This window comes from Tamandua tetradactyla, chromosome 7 (genome assembly GCF_023851605.1).
Source record: "Tamandua tetradactyla isolate mTamTet1 chromosome 7, mTamTet1.pri, whole genome shotgun sequence".
Classification (NCBI taxonomy): domain Eukaryota; kingdom Metazoa; phylum Chordata; class Mammalia; order Pilosa; family Myrmecophagidae; genus Tamandua; species Tamandua tetradactyla.
Genome location: NC_135333.1, coordinates 123,512,859 through 123,528,065, shown reverse-complemented (window position 1 = coordinate 123,528,065; position 15,207 = coordinate 123,512,859). Strand labels below are relative to the sequence as shown.

Sequence of the window (15,207 nt, the reverse complement as noted above, 5' to 3'; positions counted from 1 at the left end):
TGCTTGCTGAGGGCAAAGGGAACATGGAATGGCTACTAGAAGAAGATAATGATAAGTATGAACTATGACCATGTGAGCAGTTACAGAAACGAGGACTGTGATGGTATTACTATTTCCTCGCTGTTAAGAAGTTTGTAATTGTACATAAGGAAATATCTTGTTCTCCTCTTATCATATGACATAGGTTGTATTGTTCATCTTATAGTATTTAAGTTATAGGATATGAAGTTTAAGAGTGAATGTTACTTAAGGACTTGCACCCTATTCTGGAGAGATGTAGTATGTTTCCAGATGGTATACAGGACAGTTGAGTATTGTTAGGTGAAACAAATGTCTGTTATTGTGTTCTATTTGAAAATCAAGCGTATTTCAAGGTGATGTGTCTCCCACACACGAGATAATACAATCACCCGAAGACTATTAACGAAGAAGAGAGATTTTTTTTTACTGCTTCTTCAGCCAGCAAGGCTCCTGTGTGGAGTTTATCAAGACCCTTCATTGGAGCTGTCAGCTTCACAACCTAACCCTATGGATTTTGGACTCTTCCATTTCCACGGTTGCATGAGACTGCTTTTATAAATCTCATATTTACAGATCTCTCTTATTGGTTCTATCTCTCTAGAGAATCCTGACTGAAACACCTCTCTTCTGTCTAGTGCACCATTTATGGAGTTAGTACACAAACCCTGAATGGTCACTGGGGTCAGAAGTCATGATAGGGCTCTGGGAGCATCACTGGGTAGGGTGCAGTGAGGTTTACAGGTTCTAAGGTCAGGAGAGTGGCAGGGCTTCTAGAATTCAAGAGCTTCCAAGGACCAATGAGAGATTATTCCTCCTCCATGAACTCAAGAGCTTTAGTTCCCTGGGCTGCCGTCTGACCAGCTGTCAGAAATTCCTCCTGTGGGTAGATGGGTTAGATGGACCTACCCCTTTGCTGTAACTCTCTTCCTGTCCACCCCCAAGCTGTATATTGGAGAAGAGGAGCATGGACACTGATCTGTGTCCCTTCTCTCTCTCAGCAGGTGTACTGGTTTGGATCTATGCTGGGTGCCATCTTTGCAGGCATCTCCTTCAAATTTCTGTTCTTCCCTCATGTTTCATGGGGAAAGCTGTACGTTGTATGACCTGTCACTATATAGAGATGGTAAAGCCTACCAGAGTGCCCCATTCCTCCTTTTTCACCACCACACAGCCCCCACCCAGAGGGCCTGAGTTCCTTATGAAGCTCAGGCACAACTGAATCCCTTTCCCCAAGTTTTCCTCCCTAGTCTTGTCCTTTTCCTCTTTGTCCAGCCTGCTTTGTCCACCCCAAGACCTTTCCCTGGGAAACAGGAGTGCTGTCTTCAGGGCCTGTATTAAGACATGGGGTTTAGGATTCCAGTTTCCCAATTATAGCCATATTAGAGGGGATATTAGACCTTCCCTTTGTTTCAATAGCCACGACACAGTTTCCTTCTTTTCACTTTTTCCTGCTATGACCTCGTGAGTTGAAAAGATGAAGTATGAGCTGATTCTCAGATTTAACTTTTAACCTCTTTCCCCCTCCCTGGTCCTCCAACGCCCATGCATGAAAGATAGCTTCTTCCCTATGCCCATCTCTCTGTGGTTTAAGGTCAGCCTAGGGTTTGGAAAGGGAGGTGCTGGCATGGGTTTGGGGTGGGGAACCCTGGGCTAAGAGAAAGCCAGACACAGCAGAACTATTCTGTCCCAGAGCTGCAGGGTCCACAGATTCCAGTCCAAACCAGCCAATGGGAGAAAACCTTCTAATCCCAGGGAACTAAAGAATTCTCTTCAGTTATCCAACTTCCCTGCTGGACCTCTCTCCTGATCCCCACCCCCATCCTTATCCCTGGCAGACTCAGTGGAGCCTGGAAGCCCCCAGGAGCAGAGCCCCATATTCCGTGAAGTAAACTCAGTTTTACTTTTGATTGACCTACCAAGCAGAGCTGAGGAATGTTCTAACATAGATGTCAATCAGAACTATGAATCCCAACTTTGACACAAAGAAAAGGACAGACCCTGCCCTTCCCCTTGTCCTTGGTCCCTTTCTCTGAGTCTCTCCATCTCTGAGCCCTTTCAGGCATCCTCTGTGGCTCTGATTATCTCCCAGTTGAAGAGGAAGGGGGAATTCCAGCAGCTTTATCAGATGTATGGGAGCAGGCCCAGTCCTCCACAACTGTTAAGGGGTTAACAGGCTGGGCAGCCACCTCAGCATGCCCCTCCCAGGGATTAAGAGTCCTCTATAAAGGGGACTGTCCAACTAGACCAGGACATATCAGGGCTTCAGGCACTGTGCCCATCCCCTCTGCCATGTGGGAACTGAAATCAGCCTCCTTCTGGAGGGCCATATTTGCAGAATTTTTTGCCACCCTCTTCTATGTCTTCTTCGGGCTGGGGGCCTCACTGCGTTGGGCCCCTGGCCCCCTGCAAGTCCTGCAGGTGGCTTTGGCCTTTGGCCTGGCCCTGGCTACACTGGTGCAAGCTGTGGGCCACATCAGTGGAGCCCACGTCAATCCTGCAGTCACTTTTGCCTTCCTCGTGGGTTCCCAGATGTCCCTGCTTCGTGCCTTCTGCTATATGGCAGCCCAGCTCCTGGGAGCAGTGGCTGGGGCTGCCGTGCTGTATAGTGTTACCCCGCCTGCCGTCCGAGGAAATTTAGCACTTAACACGGTAATGTTTGGCTGAGAGGGGCTGTGACACCTAGTATTCTGAATCCCTGACTGGTGCGGGTGGATCAGTTCCCTGGGTTCTGGGACGTGTGTGTGTGTGTGTGTGTGTGTGTGTGTGTGTGTGTGTGTGTGTGTGTGTGTGTGTGTGTGTGTGTGTGTGTGTGTGTGTGTGTGTGTGTGTGTGTGTGTTTGCATGTGCCTGTTTCAGGGTGGGGAAGATTAGCCAGTGATATGGAGGGGTAAGGAAGGCATAGAACTCCCAACTGAGAATCAAGGAAACTGAATTCAGGTCCCAGGTTTCCTCCCATCTCCTTGCTGGGTCTTGAGGAAATTTTTTTTATCTTAGGGACCTCAGTTTCCCCATCAGTGCGAGTGAAATTATTTCTACCTTGAAGGAGTATTGTTAGGACAAATTAAGAAACAAATATAATTATTATGAAGGGGGTTGTATTATCATTCCTTTCCAGGGAACTGATGCCATAAGGGGATCCTTGCCTGGGAAGCCTTGAGGAGGTAACACGGTGACAGCCTAATAGGTGCCTTCCGTCTTCTTTCTTTGGCCAGTTGCACCCTGGGGTGAGTGTGGGCCAGGCTACCATGGTGGAGATCTTCCTGACACTCCAGTTTGTGCTCTGCATCTTTGCCACATATGACGAGAGGCGGAATGGCCGCCTGGGCTCTGTGGCCCTGGCTGTTGGCTTCTCCCTCACCCTGGGGCACCTCTTTGGGGTAAGCAGAGGAGGCAAACAACTTCTCATTCAGGGATTCCAGGGCCCCCAAACCTTCCCCAACTTTTCAAGGTTCTTCCCATCCACTTTACTCTGCATCTCCCTGCCTTATTCCTCTCCCTTATGACTGCCATATCAAGTCCTTCTGGACCCTAAGGTGGAAATGCCTGAATCACAGGGAAATATGGGCTTTGTCTTGAGCTCATAGCCTCTTCCCAGATAGCAAGCACATCAGTGCCCTTACCCATTATGGGGACCTTTAAAGAGACGTGCAAGTTGTGCTTCCCTACTTGTTGCTGACTGGAGACAAGGTACCAGATCTCGGGGGCAAACTGGGTTGTGGAGAGAAGAGATGGGATGAAATGGAGAGGGTGTTTCAGTTACAACTGTGTCTTTTACAGATATACTATACCGGTGCAGGCATGAACCCTGCCCGCTCCTTTGCTCCTGCCATTCTCACCCGAAATTTCACCAACCACTGGGTGAGTTAAAGGAGAGGGGCAAAATCCTGAATCTCTTCTGAATGGGTGTGGGCTGCAGGTTCCAGGTTTGTTTCCAGCTTTCTATCTGGACATATTGGCTGTTCTACTTGGCACCTCAGCCAAGGGGACTGTCAGAGAGTTTGGCATGCCTATGTGAGCAGGATTCATCATTTTGCTGGGAAGAGAGGCTCTTGCTCATACTGTTCTTTTTCTTATAGTCAGAAGATTTTACTGAGTACCAGTGGATACCAAAATTAGGGGCTATAAAGCCAGAGAACTGAATATGAAGATAGAAACCTCTGTCTAGCACTTTACTAGCCTGGGTGTAACCTTGGGCAAGTAATGCAATCATCCTAAACCTTGGTTTCTTTAACTATAGGATGGCTGTCATGAGAAATGTGAAAGTTACATGTGGGAAACATTTAGCATAGAATCTGGTATGGAGTAGGGTCCTCAATAAATATTAGCTATGATTAAGTTGTTGGCTATAGACAAACCAAACATTTGAAAATAATTCAATTTTTTTCAAAAGAACATTTAAACTGTGTAAATAGATAACAACAAATTGAATATATGTGTGTTAAGAAAATGTGGGACAAAGGAATGATTTGATGAATGAAAAAATAAATGTGAGTTTTGAGATACAGGCAATGGAGCACAGCCTAGGAGTTAAAGAACAAACGAACACTCACTGATTTCTGCTTAAATAGTACCCAGTTTTATACACCAAGTCCAGGATGCCTGTTTTCCACTGAGAGGGTTGGGAAAAAAAGCAGCCTTCTTCTTAATCCCCTCCCCAAATCTGAGTATTCCTTTCCTTTTCCTGCAGGTGTTCTGGGTGGGCCCAATCATTGGAGGGGCCCTGGGCAGCCTCATCTATGACTTTCTCCTCTTCCCCCGACTCAAGAATGTTTCTGAGAGACTCTCTATCCTCAAAGGTGCCAGACCCAGTGACCCCAATGGACAACAAGAGGGCACAGGGGAACCTGTTGAACTGAAGACCCAGGCCCTGTAAAAGCTCCAGCTGGATACAAGGAGTAGGAAGCTTCTAGGTTTAAATGCAGAGGCTGATTCAGCCCCTAGATGAAGAAAGACTGTGGGGACAGACATGTACTTCTTTATTTTTAAATTTACATGTGGATGTGTGTGTTTTTTCCCCTTTTGCCGTGTGAAATTTTTCAAGTTGCATTCATGAGCTGGTTGGTGCAAACTTTCCTTTCTCCTTCCCCATCTCACCTCCCTTCGCCGTGTGTGCATGATTGTGGGTATGAATGTGGGTGAGTGTGGCTGTGTCTGAGTTTTGGGGCATGAAAGCTAGGGAAGGGAAAAGTGATATCATCCTATGCCTTCCTCCTCCACTCAGTGTGGTGAACACAGGGAACCAAGACTTCAAGTTTCGGGCCTATAGTCTGCTATTAGTCAAGTGTGTGCTTTTTGGTTTCTAAGAGAGAAAAAAGGTGTTACTCCTCACAGGAGGCAGATGGAAAGAAGTGGGGAAACAAGGCATTCCAGTATTTCTCTGGAATGAGAAGGGGCTCAACATTTCTCTGGAATGAGGCTAAGATGCTTGTGGTTGTAGGAATGGTGGTAGCGGTGGGAGACGAGACGGAGAGGGGATAGGAAATGGAGGTATAAACCCCAGACCAGGATGTAATTGCACCACAAAGTTTTGGGGAAATTCATGGGAAAGTATAGCTTATTTATCTCAGGGATGGCTTGCCCCAGGGACTCGGGTGGGGAAGTAGCTTTGAGAAAAAAGAGCACTGGGATACTGGGATTTGAGCTGTTCTGTAAAGCCTCATAAACCTGTCTACGTCCACCGGCTGGCTTGTGTGTTCATTCTGGTGTGGGCCAGCAAGTTCCCAATTAAAAAAATAGGAGCGGATGAGACCAGAATTTAGAAAAATAAAGTTTAGCTGCTCTGCCTGACATCTCCCTTTCCCCCAGAATGGTCTCCTGACAGACAGTACTTAAGCCCCATAAGAGCTTTCTAAGGTCAAAACAGGAATTGGGATGCCGGGAGGAAAACGGTGGAGGTTGGGGAAGATGCATGCTTTGACCCTCAGGGTTTTAACTCAGTCACTGCATCGCCTGCCATGCCGGAGACCCGGATTCGATTCCCGGTGCCTGACCATGCAAAAAAACAAACAAAAAAAAGACATCTTTCTGCTTTTATCACTAATTCTATAGTTCCCTTTATGTTCCTTTTGTGGGTATCTTTTTCATTTTTCTCATCTGCCCTTTCATTTCGCAGCAAACCGCCTCTCTCACACATCCCAGAAATAGACTCCATCTATTTAGATGCTTAATAATTCAAGAGGTAATTATTCGTTTGAGCCCTATCCTTTTTTGTGGTAAGCAAAATACACTCATCTCAGCAGAGGCCAGAGGAGACTCAATTGACCAATGAACATTTAGTGTTGATCTCTTACTTTTATGAGCCAACTGCACACGTCGCAAACTCTAAGCCTGTTCCTACAATATGACAGATTCAAACAAACAAAATACAACAGAAAACATAAAGAACAAACCCTCTCTTTTCCGGACCTCTGCTTTCCACCTCCTCCCAAATAAAGCCTAACTTTTCTAAGTAACCAATCAAAACTTTGGAATAGTCTACTTGTCTAGGAGAAGGGGAAAACTATTTGTAACTTTACTCCTAATCAGACTTTTATTCCTCTTATGTTAAATCAGCAGAAAGTTCATAGCAGTGTGCTTTTTAACGCAATGGAGGGGATCGTCACAGATAAAACAGAACTTGCGCTCTCTTTCCATTTTCTTACTCCATCACCAACCCCCCTGCCCACTCGTATCACGTGGACCAGCCCGCCAAGCCACGCCCCTCTCCTCAGACTGGCGGGGACTGGTCGAGCCGAGTCTAGTGGCGGGAAACGCTGCGGCCCAGCGCCTCTGGGCTGCTGCCTCTACGAGCATCCCGAGGACCCGCGGGGAGCGAATGAGTGAGTGTGTGGGTAGGAGGGCTCTAATCGGACACGGTCGGGTCCCTTTGAAGCTGCGGGGACACTTCTGTGAGGCACCGAGTCCCTGTCCCGCCTCTCTGCTTAAAGGCAGGGAGCGGGGCGGGCGCTCTTGGCGCGCACGCGCAGTTTCGCGCGCTGCGTTCTTCGCCCCGAAGCCGCTGCGTTCCGAATCCGCGCTGGGCACTCTAATCGGTGCATTCCTTCCCGCGTCAAGGGGACCGCCCTGTCCTCGCTCTGCTCAGTTGGTCCTCGCGCGGGCTTAGGGCTGCGATGGGAAAAAAGAATAGATGGTTCCGGAGACTTAAACTTTGAAACACCCCGTTCCGTTCACCCGAAACAACAGGTCTGCGGCTTGGTGGTCATCGGGTTGGAATTTAAGTCATTTAACTTACATCTTTGGTTTTGACAAAACGGACTCCTTATTTCTTCCTCACATTTTCCTCCTTTCCTTTGGACAGCAGGCTTAAAGGAGGACACGGCCTTTGCCTGGGTTTGTTGCCTAGACCATCATTCACTAATGAAGTTTCTTCCCTTGAGTTTCAGTTCTTTATGTCATGCCCTTCATGCTGCCACCAGTTATCTTTATAAAAAGATCAATCTGATGATTTCAGATTAAATTAAAATTTCCTCCTTGGTCACCCATAGTCAGGCTTAAATCCTTAAGTGGGCATACAGGGCCTTTCAAAACAGTTTGACCCTGAGCCTCTCATTTCAGCCTTATTTTCTAAACCTCCCTAAATATTTTCCTTTCTCATGTACGGGACTCACCAGCCACATGGAAAGGATGCCATCTGCCTTGGGCTCTTTCGTGCTGTCCCTACTACTGTGCTGTGCACTGTGCCCAGTGCCAGCGGTACAGAAATGAATAAACAGTGTCAGGCTTTAAGGATCTTTGCGGTTACTGGGTGATGAAAAGTTTGCCCTGGCTTCCATACCCCACACGCTTGTGGGTAAGATTATCTCCTTTCACAACTTCACACTCCATTTTATATCCTAATTCCTTCAAATCTCCAGCTTCATCCTCTCCACCCTCAGGTCAAGACATGTCTGTTTCAGTTCAGTTTGATAAGTATGGAGCACCTCCTATGTGTTGGTCATGATGATTCCTGCTCTCAAGGAGTTTACATTTTAGTGATGTTATTAAGATAAGATCGAGTTAAAATTACCTGAGGAACATTTTCAAAACACTCTTCCCCAAGTCTCACCCCCTGTATCTTTTGATTCAGTATCTATGCTCTGAAAATTCAAAGATGAAAAAGGAACAATTCCTGCCACAGGGAATCTAAGGCTAATGGAAGGTGGCAGACATTTTAAGCAGAATCTGTTTTACCTATTATATGTACAACATGAAATGCGGGTGCCTGGACAGAAGTCTATATATGGCACAAAGTAGACACAAAGGAGAAAGTGATTGCTTTTGTATGGAGAAGTCCGGAGAAAGAATCATTTGGCAGTCTTAAAAGATGAATTGGGAGAAGGGCATTCTGGACAGAGGAGTATCTTGAGAGAGAAGACTTCAGAGGTGATCAGCAGGCAGATCATGCTAATGATTTTATATTGTAGGCATTGAAAACCGCTGAAGTTTCAGTCTTATGGCTGTTGTTTTGACTTAAATTATGATGTATGTAATGGTAAACAATTTAAATAGTACCAAACTGAAAGATAAATATTTCCCCTACTGTGGCCTCCCATTTGAAGGGTTTTAAGCAGGGTGATTGTATGGCCAAATTTGGTAACCATGTGGAAGTTAGATTTAAAGGAACAAGACTGGAAGCAGGAAAAGAGGTTAAGAAAGCAGTTGAGTAATTAAGCAAGAGATATTCAGGACCCAAGTTGGATAGTGATTGCCTATGGCAGGCATAGGAATGAGGTGTGACTGTAAATGGCCTTGAGGTTTTGAATATTAGATTGTGATGATGGTTGTACAATACTGTAAACATAATAAAATTAATTGAATTGTATACTTAAAAAAAAAGAGCCATTCAGGACTTGAACAAGGCAGTAGCAATGGTGATGGATAGCAGCTGGGTAGGATAGTTTAAGGAGGCAGAAATTAGCCAGAATCAGTGATCCATTCAGTGTTAGGAGTTAAGTTGATGAAGGCATCTAGGATGACTCTAAGGTTTCTTCTAACTTGAAAGACTGAGTAGATAATAGTGCCAGTCCCTGAGAGGTCCAAAAACAAAAAAGATGAAGAATTCGGTTTTGGACATGTTGAGTGTGAGGCATTTTTGAGATATGAAGAGGGAGAATGCTCTCCATTAATCAGTTTAACATGTGGTATTGGTACTGGACGAGCTCACAGGAGCCAGAGACAGGTGGTAGTTGAAAGTATGGGAATGGATAAGTTTGCCCAGGAATCAGTATAATGAGATACGATGAAGACTGAACATGCAGGCCTATTGAACATCAGCATTTAAGGTGGAGAGGAGGAACAGTCACGGGGGCAGGTTTGCTTTATTCTGTTCACCCCCCCCCCCCCAATTCCCAATGTATGTAGATGGAACAGTATAAAGGGAAGGTTGGAAATAATTGAGGAACAACCACCTAAGGGATGGAAAGTGATTGAACAAAATCACAAATGGAGGGTTTAGATTAGAAGCATAGAGCGGAGGGTGGGTATTTGAGATATAATGTATGTTTTTTAGGCCAGGGTGACGAGGATTTGAGAGTTCATGGATTTGAGAGTTCATGCCTGATAACTTTGATTGCTACTAAGAGGAAGGAAGCAGAAACACCAGTTGAGAGGTGTGGGATACAGTGGAATAAAGGGGCTTAAGGATAGTGGTGAAGGTTAGAAACAGCTGTTTCTTGGAAAAGAGAAAGCTAACAGGAAAACTAAAAAGGATTTCTAGATCAGGCTGAGGGCTCGGCCAAGGTTGGAGACTACACATCTGTTATATGTCATATGCATTTTTTTATGCATAAACACAGAAAATACTGAGTTCTCATATATAAATACCACTGTATTGTTAACACCTTGCATTAGTGTACGTTTGTTACAATTCATGAAAGAACATTTTTATAGTTGTGCTATTAACCTTATTGTCCATCATTTACAATAATGCTCATTGTGTTGTACAATCCTATTTTTTTGGTTTTAAAATTTTTTATTTTAGGAACATGTACACAACCTAAAATTTCCCCTTTAAAAAAAAACACATTCAAATTATGATTCAGTGCTGTTAATTATATTCATGGTAGCAATTTTGCAGTACTATCACCACCATCCATTACCAAAATTTCTCCATCAATCCAAATATAAACTGCACAATTTAAGCATTAACTTCACATTCCCTACTCCCACCTCTACCCCTGGTAACCTGTGTTCTCATTTCTGACTCTGCAAATTTGCTTGTTCTAATTGCTTTGTATCATGAGCTCATATAATATTTATTCTTTTATGTCTGGCTTATTTCACTCAGTATGATGTCTTCAAGGTTCATCCATTTTTTCGCATTTATTAGGACTTTATCCCTTTTTACAGGTGAATAATATCCCATTTTTTGTATACGCCATGTTTTATTAGCCATTCATTGGTTGATGGACACTTGGGTAACTCCTGTCTTTTAGCAATTATGAATAATGCCACGATGAACACCAGTGTGGAAATATCTGTTTGAGTCCCTGCTTTCAGTTCTCTTATACCTAGAATGGGGTTATCAGGTTATTTGGTGTTTCTATACTTAACTTTATGAGAAACTGCCAAATTGTCTTCTGCAGCAGTCAGAGTTTGGTTTATCTCCATTCAATTCTGAGTCTAGATTTGAGTTGAATAGTCTTGATCCAAGATTGGGGTTTTTTGCATGGTGAAAGCAGTGAAAGGAAAAGAGGTTAATCAGGCCAACCACAGTGAAATAATGCACTGTAGGTGATATGTAATACATTTTTTTTTATTAATTAACGGAAAAAAAGAAATTAACCCAACATTTAGAAATCATACCATTCTACATATGCAATCAGTAATTCTTAACATCATCACATAGATGCATGATCATCGTTTCTTAGTACATTTGCATCGGTTTAGAGGAACTAGCAACACAACAGAAAAAGATATAGAATGTTAATATAGAGAAAAAAAATAAAAGTAATAATAATAAAACAAAAACCTATAGCTCAGATGCAGCTTCATTCAGTGTTTTAACATGATTACTTTACAATTAGGTATTATTGTGCTGTCCATTTTTGAGTTTTTGTATCTAGTCCTGTTGCACAGTCTGTATCCCTTCAGCTCCAATTACCCATTATCTTACCCTGTTTCTAACTCCTGCTGGACTCTGTTACCAATGACATATTCCAAGTTTATTCTCGAATGTCGGTTCACATCAGTGGGACCATACAGTATTTGTCCTTTAGTTTTTGGCTAGACTCACTCAGCATAATGTTCTCTAGGTCCATCCATGTTATTACATGCTTCATAAGTTTATCCTGTCTTAAAGCTGCATAATATTCCATCGTATGTATATACCACAGTTTGTTTAGCCACTCTTCTGTTGATGGACATTTTGGCTGTTTCCATCTCTTTGCAATTGTAAATAACGCTGCTATAGACATTGGTGTGCAAATGTCCGTTTGTGTCTTTGCCCTTAAGTCCTTTGAGTAGATACCCTGCAATGGTATTGCTAGGTTGTATGGCAATTCTATATTCAGCTTTTTGAGGAACCGCCAAACTGCCTTCCACAGTGGTTGCACCATTTGACATTCCCACCAACAGTGGATAAGTGTGCCTCTTTCTCCGCATCCTCTCCAGCACTTGTCATTTTCTGTTTTGTTGATAATGGCCATTCTGGTGGGTGTGAGATGATATCTCATTGTGGTTTTGATTTGTATTTCTCTAATGGCCAGGGACATTGAGCATCTCTTCATGTGCCTTTTGGCCATTTGTATTTCCTCTTCTGATAGGTGTCTGTTCAAGTCTTTTTCCCATTTTGTAATTGGGTTGGCTGTCTTTTTGTTGTTGAGTTGGACAATCTCTTTATAAATTCTGGATACTAGACTTTTATCTGATATGTCATTTCCAAATATTATCTCCCATTGTGTAGGCTGTCTTTCTACTTTCTTGATGAAGTTCTTTGATGCACAAAAGTGTTTAATTTTGAGGAGCTCCCATTTATTTATTTCCTTCTTCAGTGCTCTTGCTTTAGGTTTAAGGTCCATAAAACCGCCTCCAGTTGTAAGTTTCATAAGATATCTCCCTACATTTTCCTCTAACTGTTTTATGGTCTTAGACCTAATGTTTAGATCTTTGATCCATTTTGAGTTAACTTTTGTATAGGGTGTGAGATATGGGTCTTCTTTCATTCTTTTGCATATGGATATCCAGTTCTCTAGGCACCATTTATTGAAGAGACTGTTCTGTCCCAGGTGAGTTGGCTTGACTGCCTTATCAAAGATCAAATGTCCATAGATGAGAGGGTCTATATCTGAGCACTCTATTCGATTCCATTGGTCGATATATCTATCTTTATGCCAATACCATGCTGTTTTGACCACTGTGGCTTCATAATATGCCTTAAAGTCAGGCAGCGTGAGACCTCCAGCTTCGTTTTTTTTTCCTCAAGATGTTTTTAGCAATTCGGGGCACCCTGCCCTTCCAGATAAATTTGCTTATTGGTTTTTCTATTTCTGAAAAATAAGTTGTTGGGATTTTGATTGGTATTGCATTGAATCTGTAGATCAATTTAGGTAGGATTGACATCTTAATTATATTTAGTCTTCCAATCCATGAACACGGTATGCCCTTCCATCTATTTAGGTCTTCTGTGATTTCTTTGGGCAGTTTTTTGTAGTTTTATTTATATAGGTTTTTTGTCTCTTTAGTTAAATTTATTCCTAGGTATTTTATTCTTTTAGTTGCGATTGTAAATGGGATTCGTTTCTTGATTTCCCCCTCAGCTTGTTCATTACTAGTGTATAGAAATGCTACAGATTTTTGAATGTTGATCTTGTAACCTGCTACTTTGCTGTACTCATTTATTAGCTCTAGTAGTTTTGTTGTGGATTTTTCCGGGTTTTCGACGTATAGTATCATATCGTCTGCAAACAGTGATAGTTTTACTTCTTCCTTTCCAATTTTGATGCCTTGTATTTCTTTTTCTTGTCTAATTGCTCTGGCTAGAACCTCCAACACAATGTTGAATAATAGTGGTGATAGTGGACATCCTTGTCTTGTTCCTGATCTTAGGGGGAAAGTTTTCAATTTTTCCCCATTGAGGATGATATTAGCTGTGGGTTTTTCATATATTCCCTCTATCATTTTAAGAAAGTTCCCTTGTATTCCTATCTTTCGAAGTGTTTTCAACAGGAAAGGGTGTTGAATCTTGTCAAATGCCTTCTCTGCATCAATTGAGATGATTTTTCTGCTTTCATTTGTTGATATGGTGTATTACATTAATTGATTTTCTTATGTTGAACCATCCTTGCATACCTGGGATGAATCCTACTTGGTCATGATGTATAATTCTTTTAATGTGTTGTTGGATACGATTTGCTAGAATTTTATTGAGGATTTTTGCATCTATATTCATTAGAGAGATTGGTCTGTAGTTTTCTTTTTTTGTAATATCTTTGCCTGGTTTTGGTATGAGGGTGATGTTGGCTTCATAGAATGAATTAGGTAGTTTTCCCTCCGCTTCTATTTTTAAGAGTTTGAGGAGAGTTGGTACTAATTCTTTCTGGAATGTTTGATAGAATTCACATGTGAAGCCGTCTGGTCCTGGACTTTTCTTTTTAGGGAGCTTTTGAATGACTAATTCAATTTCTTTACTTGTGATTGGTTTGTTGAGGTCATCTATTTCTTCTTGAGTCAAAATTGGTTGTTCATGTCTTTCCAGGAACCCGTCCATTTCATCTAAATTGTTGTATTTATTAGCGTAAAGTTGTTCATAGTATCCTGTTATTACCTCCTTTATTTCTGTGAGGTCAGTAGTTATGTCTCCTCTTCCATTTCTGATCTTATTTATTTGCATCCTCTCTCTTCTTCTTTTTGTCAATCTTGCTAAGGGCCCATCAATCTTATTGATTTTCTCATAGAACCAACTTCTGGTCTTATTGATTTTCTCTATTGTTTTCATGTTTTCAATTTCATTTATTTCTGCTCTAATCTTTGTTATTTCTTTCCTTTTGCTTGCTTTGGGATTCGTTTGCTGTTCTTTCTCCAGTTCTTCCAAGTGGACAGTTAATTCCTGCATTTTTGCCTTTTCTTCTTTTCTGATATAGGCATTTAGGGCAATAAATTTCCCTCTTAGCACTGCCTTTGCTGCGTCCCATAAGTTTTGATATGTTGTGTTTTCATTTTCATTCTCCTCGAGGTATTTACTAATTTCTCTTGCAATTTCTTCTTTGACCCACTCGTTGTTTAAGAGTGTGTTGTTGAGCCTCCACGTATTTGTGAATTTTCTGGCACTCTGCCTATTATTGATTTCCAACATCATTCCTTTATGATCCGAGAAAGTGTTGTGTATGATTTCAATCTTTTTAAATTTGTTAAGACTTGCTTTGTGACCCAGCATATGGTCTATCTTTGAGAATGATCCATGAGCACTTGAGAAAAAGGTGTATCTTGCTGTTGTGGGATGTAATGTCCTATAAATGTCTGTTAAGTCTAGCTCATTTATAGTAATATTCAGATTCTCTATTTCTTTATTGATCCTCTGTCTAGATGTTCTGTCCATTGATGAGAGTGGTGAATTGAAGTCTCCAACTATTATGGTATATGTGTCTATTTCCCTTTTCAGTGTTTGCAGTGTATTCCTCACATATTTTGGGGCATTCCGGTTCGGTGCATAAATATTTATGATTGTTATGTCTTCTTATTTAATTGTTCCTTTTATTAGTAGATAGTGTCCTTCTTTGTCTCTTTTAACTGTTTTACATTTGAAGTCTAATTTGTTGGCTATTAGTATAGCTACTCCTGCTCTTTTCTGGTTGTTATTTGCATGAAATATCTTTTCCCAACCTTTCACTTTCAACCTATGTTTATCTTTGGGCCTAAGATGTGTTTCCTGTAGACAGCATATAGAAGGATCCTGTTTTTTAATCCATTCTGCCAGTATGTCTTTTGATTGGGGAATTCAGTCCATTAACATTTAGTGTTATTACTGTTTGGATAATATTTTCCTCTACCATTTTGCCTTTTGTATTATATATATCATATCTGACTTTCCTTCTTTCTACACTCTTCTCCATACCTCTCTCTTCTGTCTTTTTGTATCTGACTCTAGTGCTCCCTTTAGTATTTCTTGCAGAGCTGGTCTCTTGGTCACAAATTCTCTCAGTGACTTTTTGTCTGAGAATGTTTCAATTTCTCCCTCATTTTTGAAGGACAATTTTGCTGGATATAGGAGTC

At 42.0% G+C, this 15,207-nt stretch overlaps 2 protein-coding genes and 1 long non-coding RNA gene across 5 annotated transcripts in view; 2 read left to right on the top strand and 1 right to left on the bottom strand.

The window, feature by feature from the left end:
- MIP (major intrinsic protein of lens fiber) overlaps positions 1 to 5,698 on the top strand; it is a 35,069-nt gene extending 29,371 nt beyond the window's left edge. Inside the window, exons 1-4 of one of the 2 annotated variants that reach the window (XM_077111059.1) lie at positions 2,239 to 2,670; positions 3,234 to 3,398; positions 3,799 to 3,879; positions 4,709 to 5,698. In XM_077111059.1, coding sequence (XP_076967174.1) covers positions 2,311 to 2,670; positions 3,234 to 3,398; positions 3,799 to 3,879; positions 4,709 to 4,894 — 792 coding nt within the window. In that variant the 5' untranslated portion in view covers positions 2,239 to 2,310 and the 3' untranslated portion in view covers positions 4,895 to 5,698. Of the gene's footprint in view, positions 1 to 2,238; positions 2,671 to 3,233; positions 3,399 to 3,798; positions 3,880 to 4,708 lie in introns of those variants that run through there. The other variant, XR_013155727.1, reaches the window with a different exon arrangement.
- Positions 5,699 to 6,707: 1,009 nt separating this feature from the next.
- The window catches only part of TIMELESS (timeless circadian regulator), a 40,294-nt gene continuing 31,794 nt past the window's right edge, over positions 6,708 to 15,207 (top strand). Inside the window, exon 1 of one of the 2 annotated variants that reach the window (XM_077111055.1) lies at positions 6,708 to 6,839. Coding sequence is in view for 1 of the 2 variants with exons in the window: in XM_077111056.1 (XP_076967171.1) it covers positions 6,836 to 6,839 (4 nt within the window). In the remaining variant the exon portion in view is untranslated. The remainder of the gene's footprint in view (positions 6,840 to 15,207) is intronic. The other variant, XM_077111056.1, reaches the window with a different exon arrangement.
- LOC143642544 (uncharacterized) overlaps positions 7,069 to 15,207 on the bottom strand; it is a 79,049-nt gene continuing 70,910 nt past the window's right edge. Inside the window, exon 5 of the long non-coding RNA XR_013155722.1 lies at positions 7,069 to 7,125. This is a non-coding gene — a long non-coding RNA (uncharacterized LOC143642544). The remainder of the gene's footprint in view (positions 7,126 to 15,207) is intronic.